Source organism: Sceloporus undulatus, chromosome 7 (genome assembly GCF_019175285.1).
Source record: "Sceloporus undulatus isolate JIND9_A2432 ecotype Alabama chromosome 7, SceUnd_v1.1, whole genome shotgun sequence".
NCBI classification, from domain to species: Eukaryota; Metazoa; Chordata; class Lepidosauria; order Squamata; family Phrynosomatidae; genus Sceloporus; species Sceloporus undulatus.
In genome coordinates, this window is record NC_056528.1 from 30,127,771 (window position 1) to 30,144,818 (window position 17,048).

A 17,048-nucleotide genomic window follows, 5' to 3' on the forward strand; every position below is an offset into this window, starting at 1 on the left:
AGAGCCCTGGGGGAGGAAGAAGGGCTCTGACGCTGGCTGGCCCTGGAAAGGCCATGGCAGTCCTTTCTTGCGGGCATCTTTCAGCCCCTTTCCTTTCGGCTGTCACCTGGACTGATGGGTCTCTCTGGCAACCTCACAACAAAGGGAAGCCAAGTGTGTAATTTTGCACCCACAGAGTCCCCATGCCACCTGCAGAGGCACCCCGCTGGGCTTTCTTTCATGTTGGGCATCAAAGCGACAGGGAGGAGGAGGAGGACTAGGAGGAGTAGGAGGAGTATGGGGGTGCAGTCATGCACAGGGCAAGGGCTCTCGCAAGTGGTGACGGAGCGCCTCTTCCCAAGAGAGGAAGCCCTGCATTGCCCCAGGCCTCACATTCCCCGAAGAGGAACCTCCAGAGAGAGACTGGTGCTCCGGGACATGGCTTGGCGAAGGGGGCCGCGAGGGCCAGCTTCCAGGGCCTTCATGTGTCCTGACCCACTGGGGCGAGGAGGTCCCTGCGCCACGCAAACGCGGAGGGACCCCAGGAGGCCCCAGGACCGCTTCCGGCTTCGCCCCACAGGAAGCAATGCCATCTACCTCACCCAACACACACACACACACACACAGGGAACAATCCAACAAGCCAGACCCCTGCAAAGATGCCTCAACACCAGCACTATATGACCCTCCTGTATCCAGCAAGCCTTCTGGCCACTTGTTGGACGGAAGGAGAAGGGGCCGCTGTGTGTGTGTATGTGGGGGTGGGGGGCTCATGGGGAAGGGTCTCCTGGCCCTAGCCTGCCTGACCTGCATTTCGGAGGTGAGGCAGATGCTCCCCAGTCTCTCTCTGGAGCTCAGCGGCTCTTGCTTGGGCCGGAGGCGCCCTGGCAGCAGCGGGAACAGAAGGGGCCTCGGGCCGAGAAGCGGCGGCGGGGAGGGGGGCAGCAGCAGGGAAGGACCGGGGAGGCTCGGCGTCCGGTCAGGCCGCGCTGGCCCGAGGACAGAGCGGCTGCGAAGGGAGGGGAAAGGCGGGCCCCTTTGGACTCCCCCCCAAGAGGCGTCCCTTCCCCATCGGTGACCTTGCCCCCTCCCCTTCAGTCAGCTCTCCCCCGTCCCTTGAAACCGGTGGGACTGAGGGACAGGCATTCCGCGCTCCGTCTCTCCGGACGACGTCCAGCACTTCGGACAGCTCCTTTGGGCCCCACCCGGGACCTGAGGAGGACTGCTGGCCTCCCTGACTCTGAAAGGGGGCTGCTTGTTCCGACGCCCTCCAGGCGCCTCCCCAGCCCCACGGCCGCCCTGCGCTCTCCTCCGACCGAACAAGGCCCTTATTTGCCCCAAACGGCCAAGCGCAGCCACAGGGGCCACTACGGGTTCCTCCCACATTTGTGGGGTTTGCAAACGCTCCATATTGCCTGTCGCCTCTCTTGGAGGTGAAAAACAGTCCCTTCAGACTTCTGCGGTTTGGGGAGAGAAGACTGAGGAGGGTCCTCTTCCGAGACCCCAAGGGCTCCCCACTGGGCGCTGCCTTGGCTACTTGCCGCCCTGCCTTGCTAGCCTCCGCCCTCCGGTGCCACGGAGGGTGCAGACGTCCCTCGCCCCCCCCCCTCAGAGCCCCTCCGGAGGAGCGGTGCCAGAGTCGGGGGCCTTAGGACCCAGCAGCCTGGGAGCGCGCCTCTCTCTCTCGGGCACGCGCTCCCCCCACTTGCTGCTCCTGGACTAAGGCGAGGAAGAGGAGGAGGAGGAGGCGACCAGGCAGCGGCGATGCCCACCTCCGGCCGCCTCTCTTGATCCGGAGCGAAGGGAGCCCGAGTGGCCCTTCCCGGGCGCCAGCTGCTGACCGGCCTCGGGCGGCGCCTCCCGGTGGGCCGCCTCGCCCCCTCCTGGTCCCGCGGCCGTCCTTGCCCCGCCGCTGCTGGGTCGCCCCACTTCTCGGCCGGAGGAGCGTCGGGCGACGACGAGGAGCAGGGCCCCCCCGCTGCCCCATGCCGAAGGAGGAGGAGCAGGAGGCGGAGGAGGGGAAGGGGAGCGGCCCGCGGGCGGAGGATGTGCGCCCGACTCCTTCTCCTCGGCCTGATGCTCGCCCCGGCCTTCCAGAGCAGGTCAGCGACCTCCAAGACAGCCAGCTCTTCCGGTTCCCCTTCCTCTGGAGACCCCTCTGCTCTGTGTGGGGGCTTGGGGTCTGTCGGGCTCCCAGGAAGAGCTCCGGGAGGAGGCGGCGGGAGGGGGGCGGCGGCGGCAGCTCGTCCAGACTCCGCAGGACCTCCCCGGTGGTCTCCCCTTCTCTCGCCCCTTCCTCGGCTGCGGAGCTCCCTCGGGCACGGGTCGCTCTCGTGGGGTCACCCCAGATGCCCCGCCTCCGCCTTCTCCGCCGACCCCAGTCTCTAGGCTGCCTGAGGCGAGGAGGAAAAGAGGCGCTTCTCTCGCTCAGACCCCCAACTTGGACAGCGGCCGAGAGACCGGCGGGACCCCCCTAGGACTCAGGCCACCTTGGCGCCCCTTCCAGAGCCACAGCGCCCCCGCCCCCCTCTGGTCCGGTGGCCGCGGCGAGGGAGGGAAACCGGTTGGCGGGCTGCCGGTCCGGCCCTTCTGGCGCCGAGGGAGGAAGGGCCCCCTTGGCTTGGATTCCCCGGCAAAAGAGGGCGGCCGCTTCGCCCTCCGAGGACCCAGGAGGCCTCGCTCCTCCGTGACCCGCCGGCACCAAGGAAGCCGAACTGCGACCCACGCCCTCCGCCGCTTCCTCCGTCGGGGCCCCAGGCTGGAGCAGGGGGGCAGAGAAGGAAAGGCGCGGGGGGAGAGGCCAAGCTTTGTCCGGGGTCCCCGAGGCTCTTTTCCCTTCAGAGGAGGCTGCGAAGGGGGCACCAGCCAAATTCTCCAAAGAGAAGAGGACCCCCCCCCCACGTGCGCGGGTTGAGGACTCTCCTCCCGAGGCGGCCCTGAGAGGGAGTTGGGGGGGGGCTGAAGGGGGAGCTCTGGGAGCAGCGGCGCCCCCTCCCACTGGCACCAGCCCCGCCTTCGCTCGCTGCCTCCGCCGCCCCTGCCCTCTTCGAGAGGAAGCGGGATCGGACGCGGGGGAGCTAACGGACAGAAGGAGGCCGCTTCGGGCCCCGCGAGTAGTTCTGGGGGGGAGGGGAGGGGCACTCTTAGCAGCCGGGGGCACTTTGGGCTGCCTGTCACGTCGGCACCGCCCCACCCCGGCCGGTCAGTCACCCTTTGCGAGCGTTAAGCCTCCTGGATGTATGCCTATACCCGATTGCCCATCGCCAGAGAGAGGGAGGGGGTGTCTTCCTCCTGGGGGCTTCTTGCGAGGGTCCCTCCTGGAAACCCTCCCAAAGGAAGGCAGGGAGACCCGCCGGGAAGAAGCCGTTCCCAGCATGGGCGCTCAAGGGGGCAGGAGAAGGGGTGAAAAGCCATGGAAATGCAAAGCAGGCTGGAGGGGCGGATAGTCGTCAAGAGCAGTTAAAGGGACAAAAGGAGTAGACAGGTTTTGCATTCAAGCTCAAATTGTCAAGTAAGTATATGCAAGGCGGAAGGAAGCCTGTCCAGGGATTTGATTTGGGGGCAAGGCCAGCCTAAACACCCGAAAGGCTCAGGCCTGGAACTGGCAAAATCAGCCCTCGCTTAAGGAAACCACGTAGACAGGTGGCTGGAAGGCACACATCTGCCCACATCCACAGGACCAGCAAAATATTGGAATAAAGCAGGCAGTGGGAACTCCTGTGCCCTACTCTGCTTTGGCCAGGCCCCACCTGGGACACTGAGTCCAGTTCTGGGCACCACAATTCAAGAAGGACATTGGCAAGCTGGAGGGCAACCAAAATGAGGAAGGTTTATGAAACCGTGCCCTTTGAGAAGCAGCTTAGGGAACTGGGTGCATTTAGCCTGAAGAAGCAAAGGGGTGACCTAGGAGCCATGTTCAGATATTTGAAGGAATGAGGATGGAGCAAACTTGTTTTCTGCTGCTCCAGAGGCTAGGACATTGAGCAGTGGGTCGAAGCGACAGGAACCATTGCCAGATCGTTCTTTGGGCCTCTCCCAAAACTTGCTCAGTCCTGCCTACAGCTCTGCTTAAACTCAGATCCCTTCCTTCTCTTGTGGACCTGAGCCCCAGATGAGTCCCATTTCTTGAGCACATTTTGAACAAATAGGAAATGGCAGGAACCTTGAATATCCAGAGACCCCTCCTGTTCCTTGCCTACTTTGGGAGAGAGGTGACGCTCCATGCACCCACCCCATCTTGCTTTCTCTTTCAATTCCTCTGTTCATTCCAGAGTCACAAGAGAGGAGGGTTGATTGGTGGCAACTGCAGATAACAGCGAGCTAATGGTCAATATTTGTCAACTTACTAAGTTCTTATGGAAGCCTTACAGAAGTTTTCTGAAATGTCTTTTCTACAGCTGGAACCTCCTAGGTCTCTGGAGTGGCCAACTGATCACCTCTCTTTCTCTCCCTTTTCTTCCTATGTCTGTTTCTGCATGGCAGCTAGGAACAAAGGCCAGGTGTCCCCAAATGCAAATGGGGCTGCTGAGACTGCCATGCTCTTGGGAGAATACCAAGCATTGCCCTAGGAAGGGATGTTAAATTTTGCCAGTCCTCTCCTGGACCTGGTCATTAATGTGGCTGGCAGATCCTTTGGCTCCTTGCTCCTCTCAGGCCATTGCACAGGCCTCTCTCTCTCTCTTCTGTAGACAGACAGACAAGTACACAGGACCATAAAGAGCTCCAGGACCTATTGGCATCATTGCCTGGGCAAGAAAGAGGGTTGCTTTGACAAGAGGGTTTGCAAATGCCAGGTGCAGATACCTGCTCCCTGGCTCTGGCCTGATCCAGGTGGGAGTAGTGCTGCACCTTCCTGAGGTTGGTAAACTGAAAGGCTCACCCTCTACCGTGGCAACTGTCTCTTCCTCTCTGTTTTGTGCTGGCCGGCAAAATGCTTTCTGTGGGTGACATTTCCATTAATGGGTGTGAGGCAGCCACTAGCCCCCCCCCCCCTAATTGCTTGGTGCCTGCAGGAGCTGAGATGTCATGCGTTACACCTGGGAAATGGAAGAGCTCCCTGAGCTTGTTGCTGGGAAAGTAGAGGCGGGGGGGACACTAGTCTGCCTGTCGCTGACACTCAGCCGAGAAGGACACAGGAGGCAGGAGAGGCAAGCAGTGCTCTCCCCCAAGGGCCAAGAGGGACCGGGGTGAGCCTCTTCTCAGTCTGCCTGCTTGCCTTTGTGTGTGTGCGCGTGTGCGTGTGCAAGGGGGGGGGCAGTGTCAGAGCATGTCTTGACAGGTAGCCAATGGCCAGCCAGACTGGAAAAGGTCCCATGGATCCCCCTGAGTTGCAGCTTCTCCTTTGGCTCAGCCCTTCACCACATCTGACCAACTGTCCATATCTGGGAAGGACAGGAAAGCAGCCCCAAGGGCCACATACTCTGGCTGTCAGAGCCGATGAACTCTTATCCCAATGCACAGCCAATCAGTCTTAGTGAAGTGAAAACAAAAAGACCTTTATTGCAGACATCAGAAACAGAAGCCACCAGTAACACCTTTAGGTCAGATCTAACAGGTCCCACCCACTACAATACTAAAAGTACAATATCTATTAATTGCCCCCCTCCTATGTGGCATGCAAACTGTATTCCCACCGCTAAGCCTAAAGATCTTTTCTATCTCCCTCCATCATAACTACATGCCTTTCCCAAGCAGCAAAGTTCCTCCAGCACTCTTCCGTAGCAGACTCCACTGCCAGGCAGATTAACCCATGACGGTACAATGCCTTGGCCCTTTATTAATCCACCTCATACATTAGGGCAAACCCATCCTCCCCATTAAAAGCATCCCTCCTTGCAAACCACCCATAAATTATGGCAGAACCTTTTATAGGTTCTGACAGTTCCCTTGGGTCACTGAGGCAAGCGGGCCCCTCTCCCAGGGGCTCCTGGGAGTTGCCAGCACCCCCTTTCTGCTAGAGCTGCTTCTGGGCTTGAACCTGTGAGGAGGCTGGCACAAAGCAGGCTGGTATGGCAGCCCCCTCCAAACCCCCCCCCCCCCATTGTGCACAGTGGGATTCCCCATTGGCCCTCATGCTCATTTGCCCCTCTTCTCCAGGGTGGAGAGTGTGGAGGAGTATGACGACGACTACCTGAGCATCAACAAGACCTGGATCCTGACACCTAAAGCTCAGGAGACTGATGCCACCCAGATCCTCAATGCTCTGCTCCGGAACTACGACAACAAGCTGCGGCCGGACATTGGGAGTAAGTGCTCCCCACCCAAATCCTCCCTCAGCTGGGATGGGAGGCAGTGGCATTGCTCCTGAGTCTTGAGAAGGGAGACCCTCACCAGCATTGGCAATGGCAGCAGAAGGAGGCTGCACAGATATCACACACACACAGCCCTACGCCAAGCGCATCATGCATGGGGTTCCCAAGGGCAGTGTGAGAAAATGGCAAAGTGGTGAGGGCAAGATATTTGAGCGGGAGGTCTTCTCAGCCTTCTTAAAACAAGGAGCAGAATCTGGGGGAGAGTGCCGAAGGGGTGGGGGAACCTCTCCCCTGTGGGTCCTGAACGATGAGGGGGGGGGGCTTTCATGCTCACTTGCTTGGAGGCACTGCAAATTGGGCATTAAAAAGAAAAGAAAATTGGACAGTTGGCCTTTTTAAATGGCTCCGCACCCATTGCTGCTCTTTGTTCCATGGCTCGGCATTTTTGTGGCATTTTATTTGACTGTGGAGGTGGGTGGCTTTGGATTGTGTCAGCTGCTCTGTGTACAGGTATATTTTCAGATAAATGGCAGAAAAACATATCAAAAGCGCCTCTCCTGGCTGATCCATCTCTCTCTCTGGTTTCCTTCCGCCAGTCAAGCCCACCTTCATTGATGTTGACATCTATGTGAACAGCATTGGGCCGGTCTCTGTGATCCACATGGTGAGTGTTGCTCTTGGGGCATTGGAGGGGAGGCCTGCCTGGGAAAGCTGGAATGGAGAACTCTCTCTCTCTCTCTCTCTCTGTGTGTGTGTGTGTGTGTGTGTGTGTATACATGTGTGCCTGCCTGCCTGCCTGTCCTGCACCAGACTAAAGTGTGGAGGAAGATTTTGACTGGAAGGGTAGACCCACTGCATTCATGGGATTAACAAGAAGCTGGGTCAGCATTCAACCTGCAGTTTAGTGGGGCAATCTGAGCTGGACTGACCAACAGGCCTCAAGCCAAAGTCTTGGCTTTGACCACCACCACCCTGCTCTCAGTGTCCAGAAGCTGGCCTCACACATCCTGGACTGTTGGCCAGGAGGGGAGCTAGGAGCTCAGTCCAATCCATGGCTGCTGTCCAGCCAGTCTGTCCCCAAGATGAAGGAAGGAAGGGCAGGGCCCCTCCACTCCCCCTGGGTCCAGAGTCCCAGCTGCTGCCCGGAGGGACTGAGAAGAAGCCCCCCCCCACCCCTCCCTTCTTGGCAAATCCCACCCTCTCAGCCTCCCTTGTTTTTCTCTGTGAGGAGGCACTTGCCAAATGCATGCCTCCCTGAGTCTACTTGTGTCCACTTGGGTGGATGGCTGCAGGGTGAGGGTCCTTTGAGGGGCTTCCTTCCTGCTTAACTTTCCCCAGGCCAAAGCCTTCACACCACAAGTATGGCATCATAATGGGGCAAACCTCACAGGTCCTCCACTGGGGCAAAACCCAAGCAATGCCAGCTGGCTCCATGCCCCCTGGGCAATAGTGGAAAACCTTCTCTGCCCCACACCAACCCAGTCCTGGCTTCTTCTCTGGCCCAGCATCTGGTGCTGGAGTGAACTGGGTTGGCAGCAGGATTCTCCCAGCCATTCTGAGTGGGAAAGGAGTCACCTGGGGGGACCCTCTGTGTCCCCTCCTTGCAATATATTCAGCTGCGGTCAAGGAGCCTTCTTCAGTCTCAGAGAATGAGCTCCCTTTGGCCTCACTGCCTTCAACCAGAGCAGGCAGAATGAATCAATTTCCTGCAGTGGGTCACTTATTTAGGGGGCAAAGAGACCCCATTGCTGCCCATTTGCAGTGAGCCCTCCATGTCCCTTCTGCACACGAGGAGACCCTCCTTCTCCTTGGACGCTGCTGCCTTGGAAGGAAAGGCTGCAGCGCATCCTAATGAAGTGGGGGAGAGGCTGTCTGAGTCTGTAGAGCAGCAGGCGGCGGGGGGGGGGGCATGCCTGTCTTCTCAAAAGAGGAGGAAAGGTGACCCCTCTGTCTCGCTCCTCCTCCCCTAGAAAAGGTTCCTCTTGTTCTCCTTCAAGGACTAACTTCAACAGTTTGCTTTAGTATTCCACAAACCGCTTCACAGGAAGGAGAGCTCAGAGGACAAAGGGTGGGAGAGGTTTGCAACTTAAAGGTTGCGGCAGAACTACCTAAATATGGAAGCTTTGCATGATGAAGGTGACAGATTTGGAGCTGAGGAGTTCAGAAGCTCAGAGGAGGTGGTGGCAGTGGCAGGTCCCCCCACAGGCAAGGGGTCAGGGGTCAGGGCCAAGGATCGGGGCCCAGAGGAAGGTTTGGAGGAGTAGCAGGAGCAGCAGGAGGAGGAAGAGCGTATCCTGCTCCAGATTGGTGTAACTAGAAGGCCACCAAAGAACATGGATGAAGACACTGAAGGAACTGGCCACACAAGGAGACCTTTGGGGCAGGAAGGCCCCTCCCTGGTACACTGTTAGGCAGCCTCTTGGAAGACAAGAGGCAGAGGGATGGGTCTCCTCTGTGGGCCAGTCTTTGCTGATGGCAGTGCTTTTGAAGGGCTAGATGGAGGAAGTGGGCGGGCAGCATCACCTGGCGCTCTGTCTGCTTCTCCCCATCCATGCACAAAGGAGGGATGCTTTGCGTTTGAGTCAGGCAATGTTGAGCGGGTTGGGACCCTCTTCCTAGGCCCTGTCTCTCAGTCCATCTGGGACCCCAGCTGCAGTCCAGGGAGGGGAACGAAGCCCCTGGCCACAATCAGGGTGCTCAGTGCAGAGGAGGAAGAGGGAGACACAGGGAAGCCAGGATCTCTCACCTTCCAAGAACCCAGTCGCTTCTGAAGAGCCCACTTCAACCTCCCCATTTGAACCTGAAGGGTCAATACCTGGTCTACAGTGGTGGCTGCCCACACTGTATCTGCTGAGGCCTTGATGGGCCAAAGTAGGGCATCTCCTGAGGCCCTGCATTTTGGGACTGGAGGGAGCAAACAAAGTGTTGGCCCACCTGAAGTCCCCCCTTCCCCTCACAGCTCGTGTTGCATAGATGATGTAAGGAAAAGGGCTAACTAGCAGGGGAACCCTGAGGCTTTGTGGCCTCCACAGTGACCACCTTTTCCTATCCCCATCCCTCTGCTATCCCCAACTCCAGCTAACTGCCTTCCTGGGGAGTCCTGCCACCACCTCCTTTTCCTTTTCCTCTCTTTACAACCTGAGTCTCACCTTCTGGAGAGCAGACAGGTTGTTCTCCTCCGAGCAGTACCTGGCTGATGTCACGTCTTGGAGCAAAGACTGTCCTTGTCCTCCAGGGAAGGAAGGACGGCTAATCGTGAGCTAAACAGATGCATCTAGGCCGGCATGATCTGGCGCGAAGGATGTGAAGCTGCTCTCTCTTTGTCTCTGCTTAGAGTGGGACTGAGAGACAATAACATCCAAACAATTATACCTTTATTGGGACAACCAAAACACAAAATTACATGTTGCAAGCTTTCAAAGTCACACTGGCGTCTTCTTCATCAGGCAAACAGGAGAAAAAAAAATTGAAGATGTTAGTCATAGGCCTGCATTTTCTGTTTCTGGTATTAGTGCAGATGGTAGGGAGGGCTATCTGCAGGCTGACACCTCCCGCTTTGGCCATGTGGTTGCTGGTAGATTTTCAGAGTCAAGGAAATTTAATGTCCATTTGCAATTCAAAAAAGACGGTTCCTTGGAATCCAGCATGTCTCCTTCCTTTGTGGAGCTACAGACTCCTATGTAGGTGGAGAACAGTGAATTTCTCAAGAAGTCTGAGTGTTTTGCATCAGGAAAACTTCAGGTGGTGTAAATGTAAAGCATACCAAACTGTCCCAGTATTAGAAAAAATTGCTTTACCTTTGTTGGAGGCAGAAGCCTCAGATGGCAAGGTACCAGTGCACTGGCTGTCTCTTTAAGATTCCCCTGCGACAGCTAAAATGCAGTATCTTGAAATCCAAAAAACACCCAAAAACATTGAGAGAGACAGAGAGAGATGGGATGCTGAAGGAGGATTGACTGGACTCCTTGCAGCCTTAGTGACCTCAGTGCAATGGAGGGGGGTGGAATTCTCAAAGAGCCCCCCCATGAGAGCTGATAAATGTGCCTTTGCCAGAGCATATTTTAAAGTCTGGTGGCCTTAACAGAGGGATGGGTCAGACCCTCCATTGGGTCACCCCTTGAGCTTGGCCTGCTTGGCCTAGCTGTAGGTGCTTTCACTTCAGGTGGGCTTTACCTGACTGGCTGAACACCTCCACCTCCCAGAATATAGCTGTCGGCAGGCAGGCAGGCAGGGTGCCCTGCCCCATTCTCCCAAGACCAGCCTCCAGGTGGTGACAGGGGCAGTTTCTAGGGGGGGGGCACCATGACTGGGGCTGAGGGGGGACAGTGAAGAACCAAAGTGCAAGAAGGCAGGTGGCCACATTTGATCTGTAGCAAGCTCTGCAGCTGATGGCCAGCCAGTGTTCATCCAGTGGCTCATAGGCCAGCCATGATAGTCTTGCTCTCTTCTATGGGGAATTCAACCAAACCAAAGTCAAAGCCAAACTGTCCTTCGGGGGGGGGGGGGCTCTCTATGGTGCTGAAGCCATCTTGGCCATGGAGATTTCAAGTCCTTTTACAGCTAGAATAAATCTCCTCTTAGATGGAAGCTACCAGTTGTCTTTTTTGCCTTGTCTAATCAGTTCCATAAGGTCTGGGGAAGCTTTAATTCTTGGTCTTCTCTTTGTACTAAAGCTTATTTTGTTGTTGGTCTCTAAATTATTGCATCGAATAAAGGATGGGTGTGGATTTGGGGGTCTCAATAAGTTCTAGTGTTTGTCAGGTTCCTCTTTCCTTGCAACTGTGTATGTCTATGCGTGAGGAGGCAGATTGTGGATGGAAGGAAAGTCAGATTGTTGACAAAGGAAGGAGCAGTGAAACCTGCCAAGAACCCTTGTGTGTTTTGACTGAACTGCATTTAGTAACACATTTCCAATGAATTATATGCATCTAGATGGCTGAAGGCCCAGCCTGGACTTGGTGTGAATGGGAGATGTGTGCCTAGCATTGGCTGAGCTGTGCCAATCTCAGCTGTGCCCACCATGCCTCTCCCAGTACCCCCAGCATGCTTTTGAAAGCCTCCTCCCTGGGCTTGCTTGCTCTGTAAATGGTGCTCTTTGGACTCCGCCACAACTCTCCCCTTCCAGTGCCTCTGCAATGCATGTAACCGCACACACTACCGGATCTCTTCTGACCAGTCCTTTGAAGCAGCCCTTGCTTCGGTTGGGGCAAAGAACAATAAGGGCATGGGTTGCCTGGGTTCAAGGTGCTCCTCTGGCAGAGGATAGGATGACTCTAATTACCCAACATGCTTAGGAATGGGTGACAGGGTCAGCCTCCTCTTCCCAAAAGGGCTCAGATGCCTTGGGGAAAGGGCTCTCCTGCAGGAGGAACGGATGGAGGGATGATTCCTGGCAGGAGTCAGTCACACATCTGGGCTGCCCCATCCCAGCTTCCAGGCCCCTGACAGGGCACCCTCAGGGGGGCATGGGCTGGGGCTGCTTGTGGAGACCCTGGCTCTGTGCCCTCCTCACCAGGCTTCTCCACTTGGTTCTTCTGCCCTAGGAAGAGACACCCAGGAGTCACCTAAAAAGTACAGGGAGGAGCCCTGAGTGCCGTGTTTGCATTGGCCCTGCTCTGGTGGGGATGGACACTGCCACCCACTGGCCAGCCCCTGAGCCTGAACCCACTGGGGCTCACTTGCTACCCCCCTGTGCCCCTCTGTGCAGGAGTACACCATCGACATCTTCTTTGCCCAGACCTGGTATGACCGGCGCCTGCGCTTCAACAGCTCCCTCCAGGCCCTGACCCTCAACACCAACATGGTCAGCCGCATCTGGATCCCGGACACCTTCTTCCGGAACTCCAAGAGGGCCGACTCTCACTGGATCACCACCCCCAACCAGCTCCTCCGGATCTGGAATGACGGGAAAGTCCTCTACACCCTCAGGTGCCTCCAGCCCTCCCAGGCAGATGTTTAACCAGGGGCAGGGGAACACAGAAAACCCCTGGGTTCAGGAGGGGGGGATTTGGCCATCCAGGGGGGCTGCTCTTAGGTGATGCAGCTGGGGACCCTGCCTTGCGGGTGGATGCCATGGTGAGGAAAGATCCCAGGGCAGTGGCTGAAATGTGGGCAGAGGCTGCGCCAGCAGTGGGTCTGGGTGTAGAGGGGCTTCCATGGCCCCTTGCGGTAGGGCTGGGGTACATCTCAGTGTGGGGATGTAGCCCAGGCACCACATCAGGCCTGCTGCAATGGTCACCAGTCAGCTAACTTCCCTCTCCTCTCAGGCTGACCATTGAGGCTGAGTGTCTACTCCAGTTGCAAAACTTCCCCATGGACACCCACTCCTGCCCACTGGTATTCTCCAGCTGTGAGTACTGCCCACCCAGGAGAACTCAAGGGGTTAAGGCTCCCTGTGAACCCTGCCCAGAGAGTACACTGCTGTTGCCCCTGTTCTGATTGGGGGGGGGGGGCTTGGCTGGAAGATCCTTGAAGGGGCAACCTCACCCAGGATGATGAAGGGGGTAGTCCTTTGGACTCAGGCATGCCTGGTGGTCTGTAGCTGAGCCAAGCCCTTTGTCCTCCCCAAGCCTTTGCTCTTGCCCTGCTAAGCAAGTGTCCTGTCTGTGTGCAAAGAGAGAGCATGAGCAAGAATGAGGGGTGGGGGGAGAGCGCATGTGCAGCCACGCAGCCCTGTCAGCTCCTCTGCTCCCTGAGGCCTATTCTTTGATGACTGATACAATGACAGCCACCTCCCAGCAAGTCACATCCATGTTAACATGCGCTCATGCACAGCCCAACCACTGGGGGCCTCAGGGAGGGCTGGAAGGCCAGGCAAATAGCCCCCCTTCCCACTCCCCCTTCAAGCTTCAGGCCCTCCCCAAAATCCTCCCTGGTTTACTTTCCAATACAGGGGTTTTTGGGAGGGGGGATACCTGTGGCTCTTTCCATCTTCCTGTGGCTGCCTTTCTAGGGCTCCAGCCCACCCAGCACAGTGGGGCCTCCCCCCCACCCCAAACCTCCCGGTTCACATCTGTGAGAGCAGCAACACTGCCAGCCACAGCATAGCCTCCCCCCTTCCTCCCTCCTATTCTGGGCCCAATTAACAGTACATGCCACACTCGCTTGGCAATTAATTAGAAACATAGTGGAGCAGCGCTGTGAGGTTTCTCCTGCCCCCCCCCCCTCACAGAGGCATCAAAGTTGCCGCTTCCAAGTAGTTTTGACATTTCGTTTTGCAGATGAAACCAGGCAGACAACTTGCTGGGAGTCCCATCCCTGCTCTGAGTGGGAATTGGCCTCCACGCTGCCATCCTCCCCCAAGGCCTGGGGAAAACTAGGGTATATGGGGGACAGGAAAAGGGGCAAAGCACCTCTGAGGACTCTAATATCACCACACACACATACCGTGGCCTTGCCAGTGTACTTTGGGGTTTGTCTTGGTGATGGAGGATCACTTGGTTTGCCATCTCCTTGGGTGGGAAGTGGGCAAGTAGGGCCACTTGGAGTAAAGCAGATGCCATCTCCTCAGTGCCAGAATCTGCTGACCCCCAAAAGGAGAGATGGGGTGCTTAAGAGGAAGCCAAAGGAGGTGGCAGGAGGGCACAGGCACACAGTCTTTTCAGTGCCAGCTGCTGGATCCCCTGTCAGTGGGGCAGGAGGGAACCCACACTGGTGGAGCTCTTAGTTTTGCATTCACTCGCAGGGGGCTAAGCGCTTCCCCCCAAATAGGCTCAGTGCCTTGGAGAGCTCCTGGGCCTGGAGCAGATTGGCCATTGCCTTGGATGAGGATGTTTTTGTGCAAAACAGAATTCACTGCACATTCTTCCCAGTCCAAGAGTGCAAAGTGGTGGAAGGAACCACAGGACGACAAGTGTGTGTGTGTGTGTGTGTGGTCTCTTTCCCCTCCTTCTCGCCTTCCTTCTGCTTCCCCCCCCCCCTGACCTGCCTCTCTTGCCTGGGCTCCCTCCCTTCCAGATGGCTACCCACGAGAGGAAATCATCTACCGCTGGAGGAGGTACTCCATTGAAGTCTCTGACCAGCGCACCTGGAGGCTGTACCAGTTTGACTTCACAGGCCTGAGGAACACGTCCGAAGTGCTGCGGACAGGTGCAGGTAAGGCCTCTCCTCCAACATGGGCATCCAGGTGGGGTGCAGGACCACTCCTGCCCTTGCCAAGCCAGGAAATGGTCAAGGTGCAGTGAGCAGTGAGAGGGAGAGAGAGGGCAGGAGGGGTGGGGGATCCCCAGAACAAGGCCAAGTGCTGAAGCAGACTCCCTACCTGCCCACTCCCAATTCCCCCTGGGCCCCAAGCCAGCCCCTCTTGCTTCCAAAAGGAGATGAGGCCAAGAGGTCCAGCCCCCAGGTTGGGAGGGGCAGAGTCCTGGGTTGGGGGAGGAGGTGGCTGGAAGCCATGCACATCAGCTCATCTGCTCCCCTCTTAGGCACTCTTCCTTTGGGGCAAAGGCCAGAGGCCCAGCTGGACTCAACCCTATGGTTGCACTGGGCTTCTGAAGATGGAGCCTACAAGCCTCCGAGGCCCATGGGTTACCCAGGCTGGGTCAGAGCAGGGCCTGTGAGGCGATGGGGTTGGTCTGCCCAGTCCTTCTGAGCATCCTTGGCTGCCTTCCTAGGGGACTACATGGTTATGACAGTCTCCTTCGACCTGAGCAGGAGGATGGGCTACTTTGCCATCCAGACCTACATCCCCTGCATCCTCACCGTCGTCCTATCCTGGGTCTCTTTCTGGATCAAGAGGGACTCCACACCAGCCAGGACATCGCTGGGTAAGGCAGTCTACCCTATTTCCTCCTCCTCCTCCTGGGCTGGGGCTACCGCCAAGGATAAATCCAGCTGAGTCTTGACATTGTGGCTCTTGAAATCAGCAAGGGCTCCACTAGCCAAACTCAGCCATTTCTCTGCACGTGGAGCATCCCTCCCAATTAGACTTGCATGATGGTGTTGGGGACCAAGGAGAGTGTCACTATGAGAGCCTGTAAACCAAGCCCAGTCCTTTCAGGATTTGCTGGAGAATCTTCTCCCAGCTCACAGAAGTCCTGCTTAACACTTCTCCTCCCACAATGGAGAGTTTCCCTCCACACTCCAGACACAGATACTGCCTCCCCAGGCCTGGGGAAGGGGGTCCTAGCATCATGCTCCATGCTAAGACCAGTGGGGAAGCCCTCAGCCCTATGGGGCTGCTAGAATGGCCTTGGGGTCCAGCCGGCCCACTGGCTCTTCTACTCACCCCCTCCTCAGGGATCACCACTGTGCTGACCATGACCACGTTGAGCACTATCTCCCGCAAGCACCTACCCCGGGTCTCCTACATCACGGCCATGGACCTCTTTGTCTCTGTCTGCTTCATCTTTGTCTTTGCTGCCCTCATGGAATATGCCACCCTCAACTACCTGGTGGGGAACAAGAAGTCCCTTAAGCAGAGCGGCGGCAGCATCAGCTGCACTGGGAGACCCCGGCTGGTGAGTGGGTGGCCAGTGGGGCAGGGGAGGCTTTTGAACCAGACCAGGCCTCTGAGACCACCCAATGGATTCATGCAGGAACTGGAGATGGCAAGGGATGTGCGTGCGCGTGTGTCCCTCCTGCTCTGCAAGAGTGATCTGTTGGAGGTGGAGGAACAGGGGTCAGACTAGTGGTCACAGGGGATCCCCAGGTGGAGAGAAGAGAGAATGGCCAGCAATACACCTGGGATGGGGAGGGGGCTGAGGGAAGGGGGCAGCAGCCCCTCCCATTCCATCCTGAACCTGCAAGGTGGGGGCAGGATTCCCAAGTCACAGGATGGTCACCTGGGCTTCCTATTCTCCCTTGAAGGCCAGCTGTTATCCTGTGTGATGACTTGTTGGGACCAAGAGTATGGGCATCAGCTGTGGGGGCATGGAGTGCCAGAGCAGTGAGAGACCTTCACCCACTCTGAGCTACAGTTGCTCCTGGTTGGCCCAGCTGTTGAGGCTGGGAGGTTTGGGGTGTCAAGGGCCCTGCCACTTCCCTGCCTGCCTTCCCTGACTTGCCTTTTGCTCTTCCCAGCTGACCAGCCATGCTCGCCTGGTGCCCTCCTACACAGCCATCCACATCAACAGCCTGGTGACGTGGCCACCTGACATGGATGAGGAAAGCGAGGATATGGAACCCTCTTCGCCTTGCCCTTGCTTGGAGGGCAAGGAGTGCCGGCGGTTTTTTTGCTGCATCGACGACTGCCGGACGGGTGCCTGGCGCCAAGGGCACCTTCGCATCCACATCTCCCGCCTGGACTCCTACTCCCGGGTCTTCTTCCCCACTGCCTTCCTCCTCTTCAACATTGTCTACTGGGTCGCCTACCTCTACCTCTAGCTCCATCCTCCAAGAAAGACCTGCCTGCCTGCCTACCTGCCTGCCAGGGCGAAAAGGAAGACAGAGCTGGTGGAGCTGGACGGTCACTTCATCACCTACCAGAGGGTCTGGTGGCCTGGCAGTGAGGAGGGAGCATGGCCTGTGGAAGGGACCCTAGAGGTCATTTGAACCAGCTCTCTGCCTGTGTAGACGATACTTCAGCACAGGCTCTTCTGCCCCCCCCCCCCCCCCCCTAAAATTGTCTCCTGAAGAGAAGAGGCACCCCACTCCATCCCTGAGTAGACACACTCCTTCCAAGGCAGCCTGTTCCACTGGCGAAGCACCCTTCATGCCACTGGGAGGGGGGATCTGCCTTATCACTGAGCGTCCATGGCAACTGGAAAAACCACCCACAACTCTCTATGCACCACTCTGGCTCTGTTGTGGGTTAATGACTGCTTGTGTCCAAATTCCCACCACTGCGGCCAATGGAGAGGGCTTTGCTGGATGATGGAC

General features: G+C 57.3%; 1 protein-coding gene across 1 annotated transcript; it reads left to right on the forward strand.

The window, feature by feature from the left end:
* Positions 1–2,021: 2,021 nt before the first annotated feature.
* LOC121936199 (gamma-aminobutyric acid receptor subunit gamma-4) lies at positions 2,022–16,643 on the forward strand. Its single transcript, XM_042478150.1, has 9 exons — positions 2,022–2,081; positions 6,076–6,224; positions 6,827–6,894; positions 11,938–12,158; positions 12,497–12,579; positions 14,187–14,324; positions 14,843–14,995; positions 15,468–15,688; positions 16,251–16,643. The coding sequence occupies exons 1-9, from the start codon at positions 2,026–2,028 to the stop codon at positions 16,551–16,553; spliced, it is 1,392 nt and encodes a 463-aa protein (XP_042334084.1). The 5' UTR covers positions 2,022–2,025; the 3' UTR covers positions 16,554–16,643.
* The last annotated feature ends 405 nt before the right edge of the window (positions 16,644–17,048 follow it).

What these genes read in the sequence shown, in the direction of transcription:
- LOC121936199 (XM_042478150.1), top strand. Translation starts at nt 2,026, where the DNA reads ATGTGCGCCCGACTCCTTCTCCTCGGCCTGATGCTCGCCCCGGCCTTC. An exon ending in GCCCCGGCCTTCCAGAGCAG is followed by an intron (nt 2,082 to 6,075) that starts GTCAGCGACCTC and finishes CCTCTTCTCCAG; the next exon opens with GGTGGAGAGTGTGGAGGAGT. An exon ending in CCCACTGGTATTCTCCAGCT is followed by an intron (nt 12,580 to 14,186) that starts GTGAGTACTGCC and finishes CCTCCCTTCCAG; the next exon opens with ATGGCTACCCACGAGAGGAA.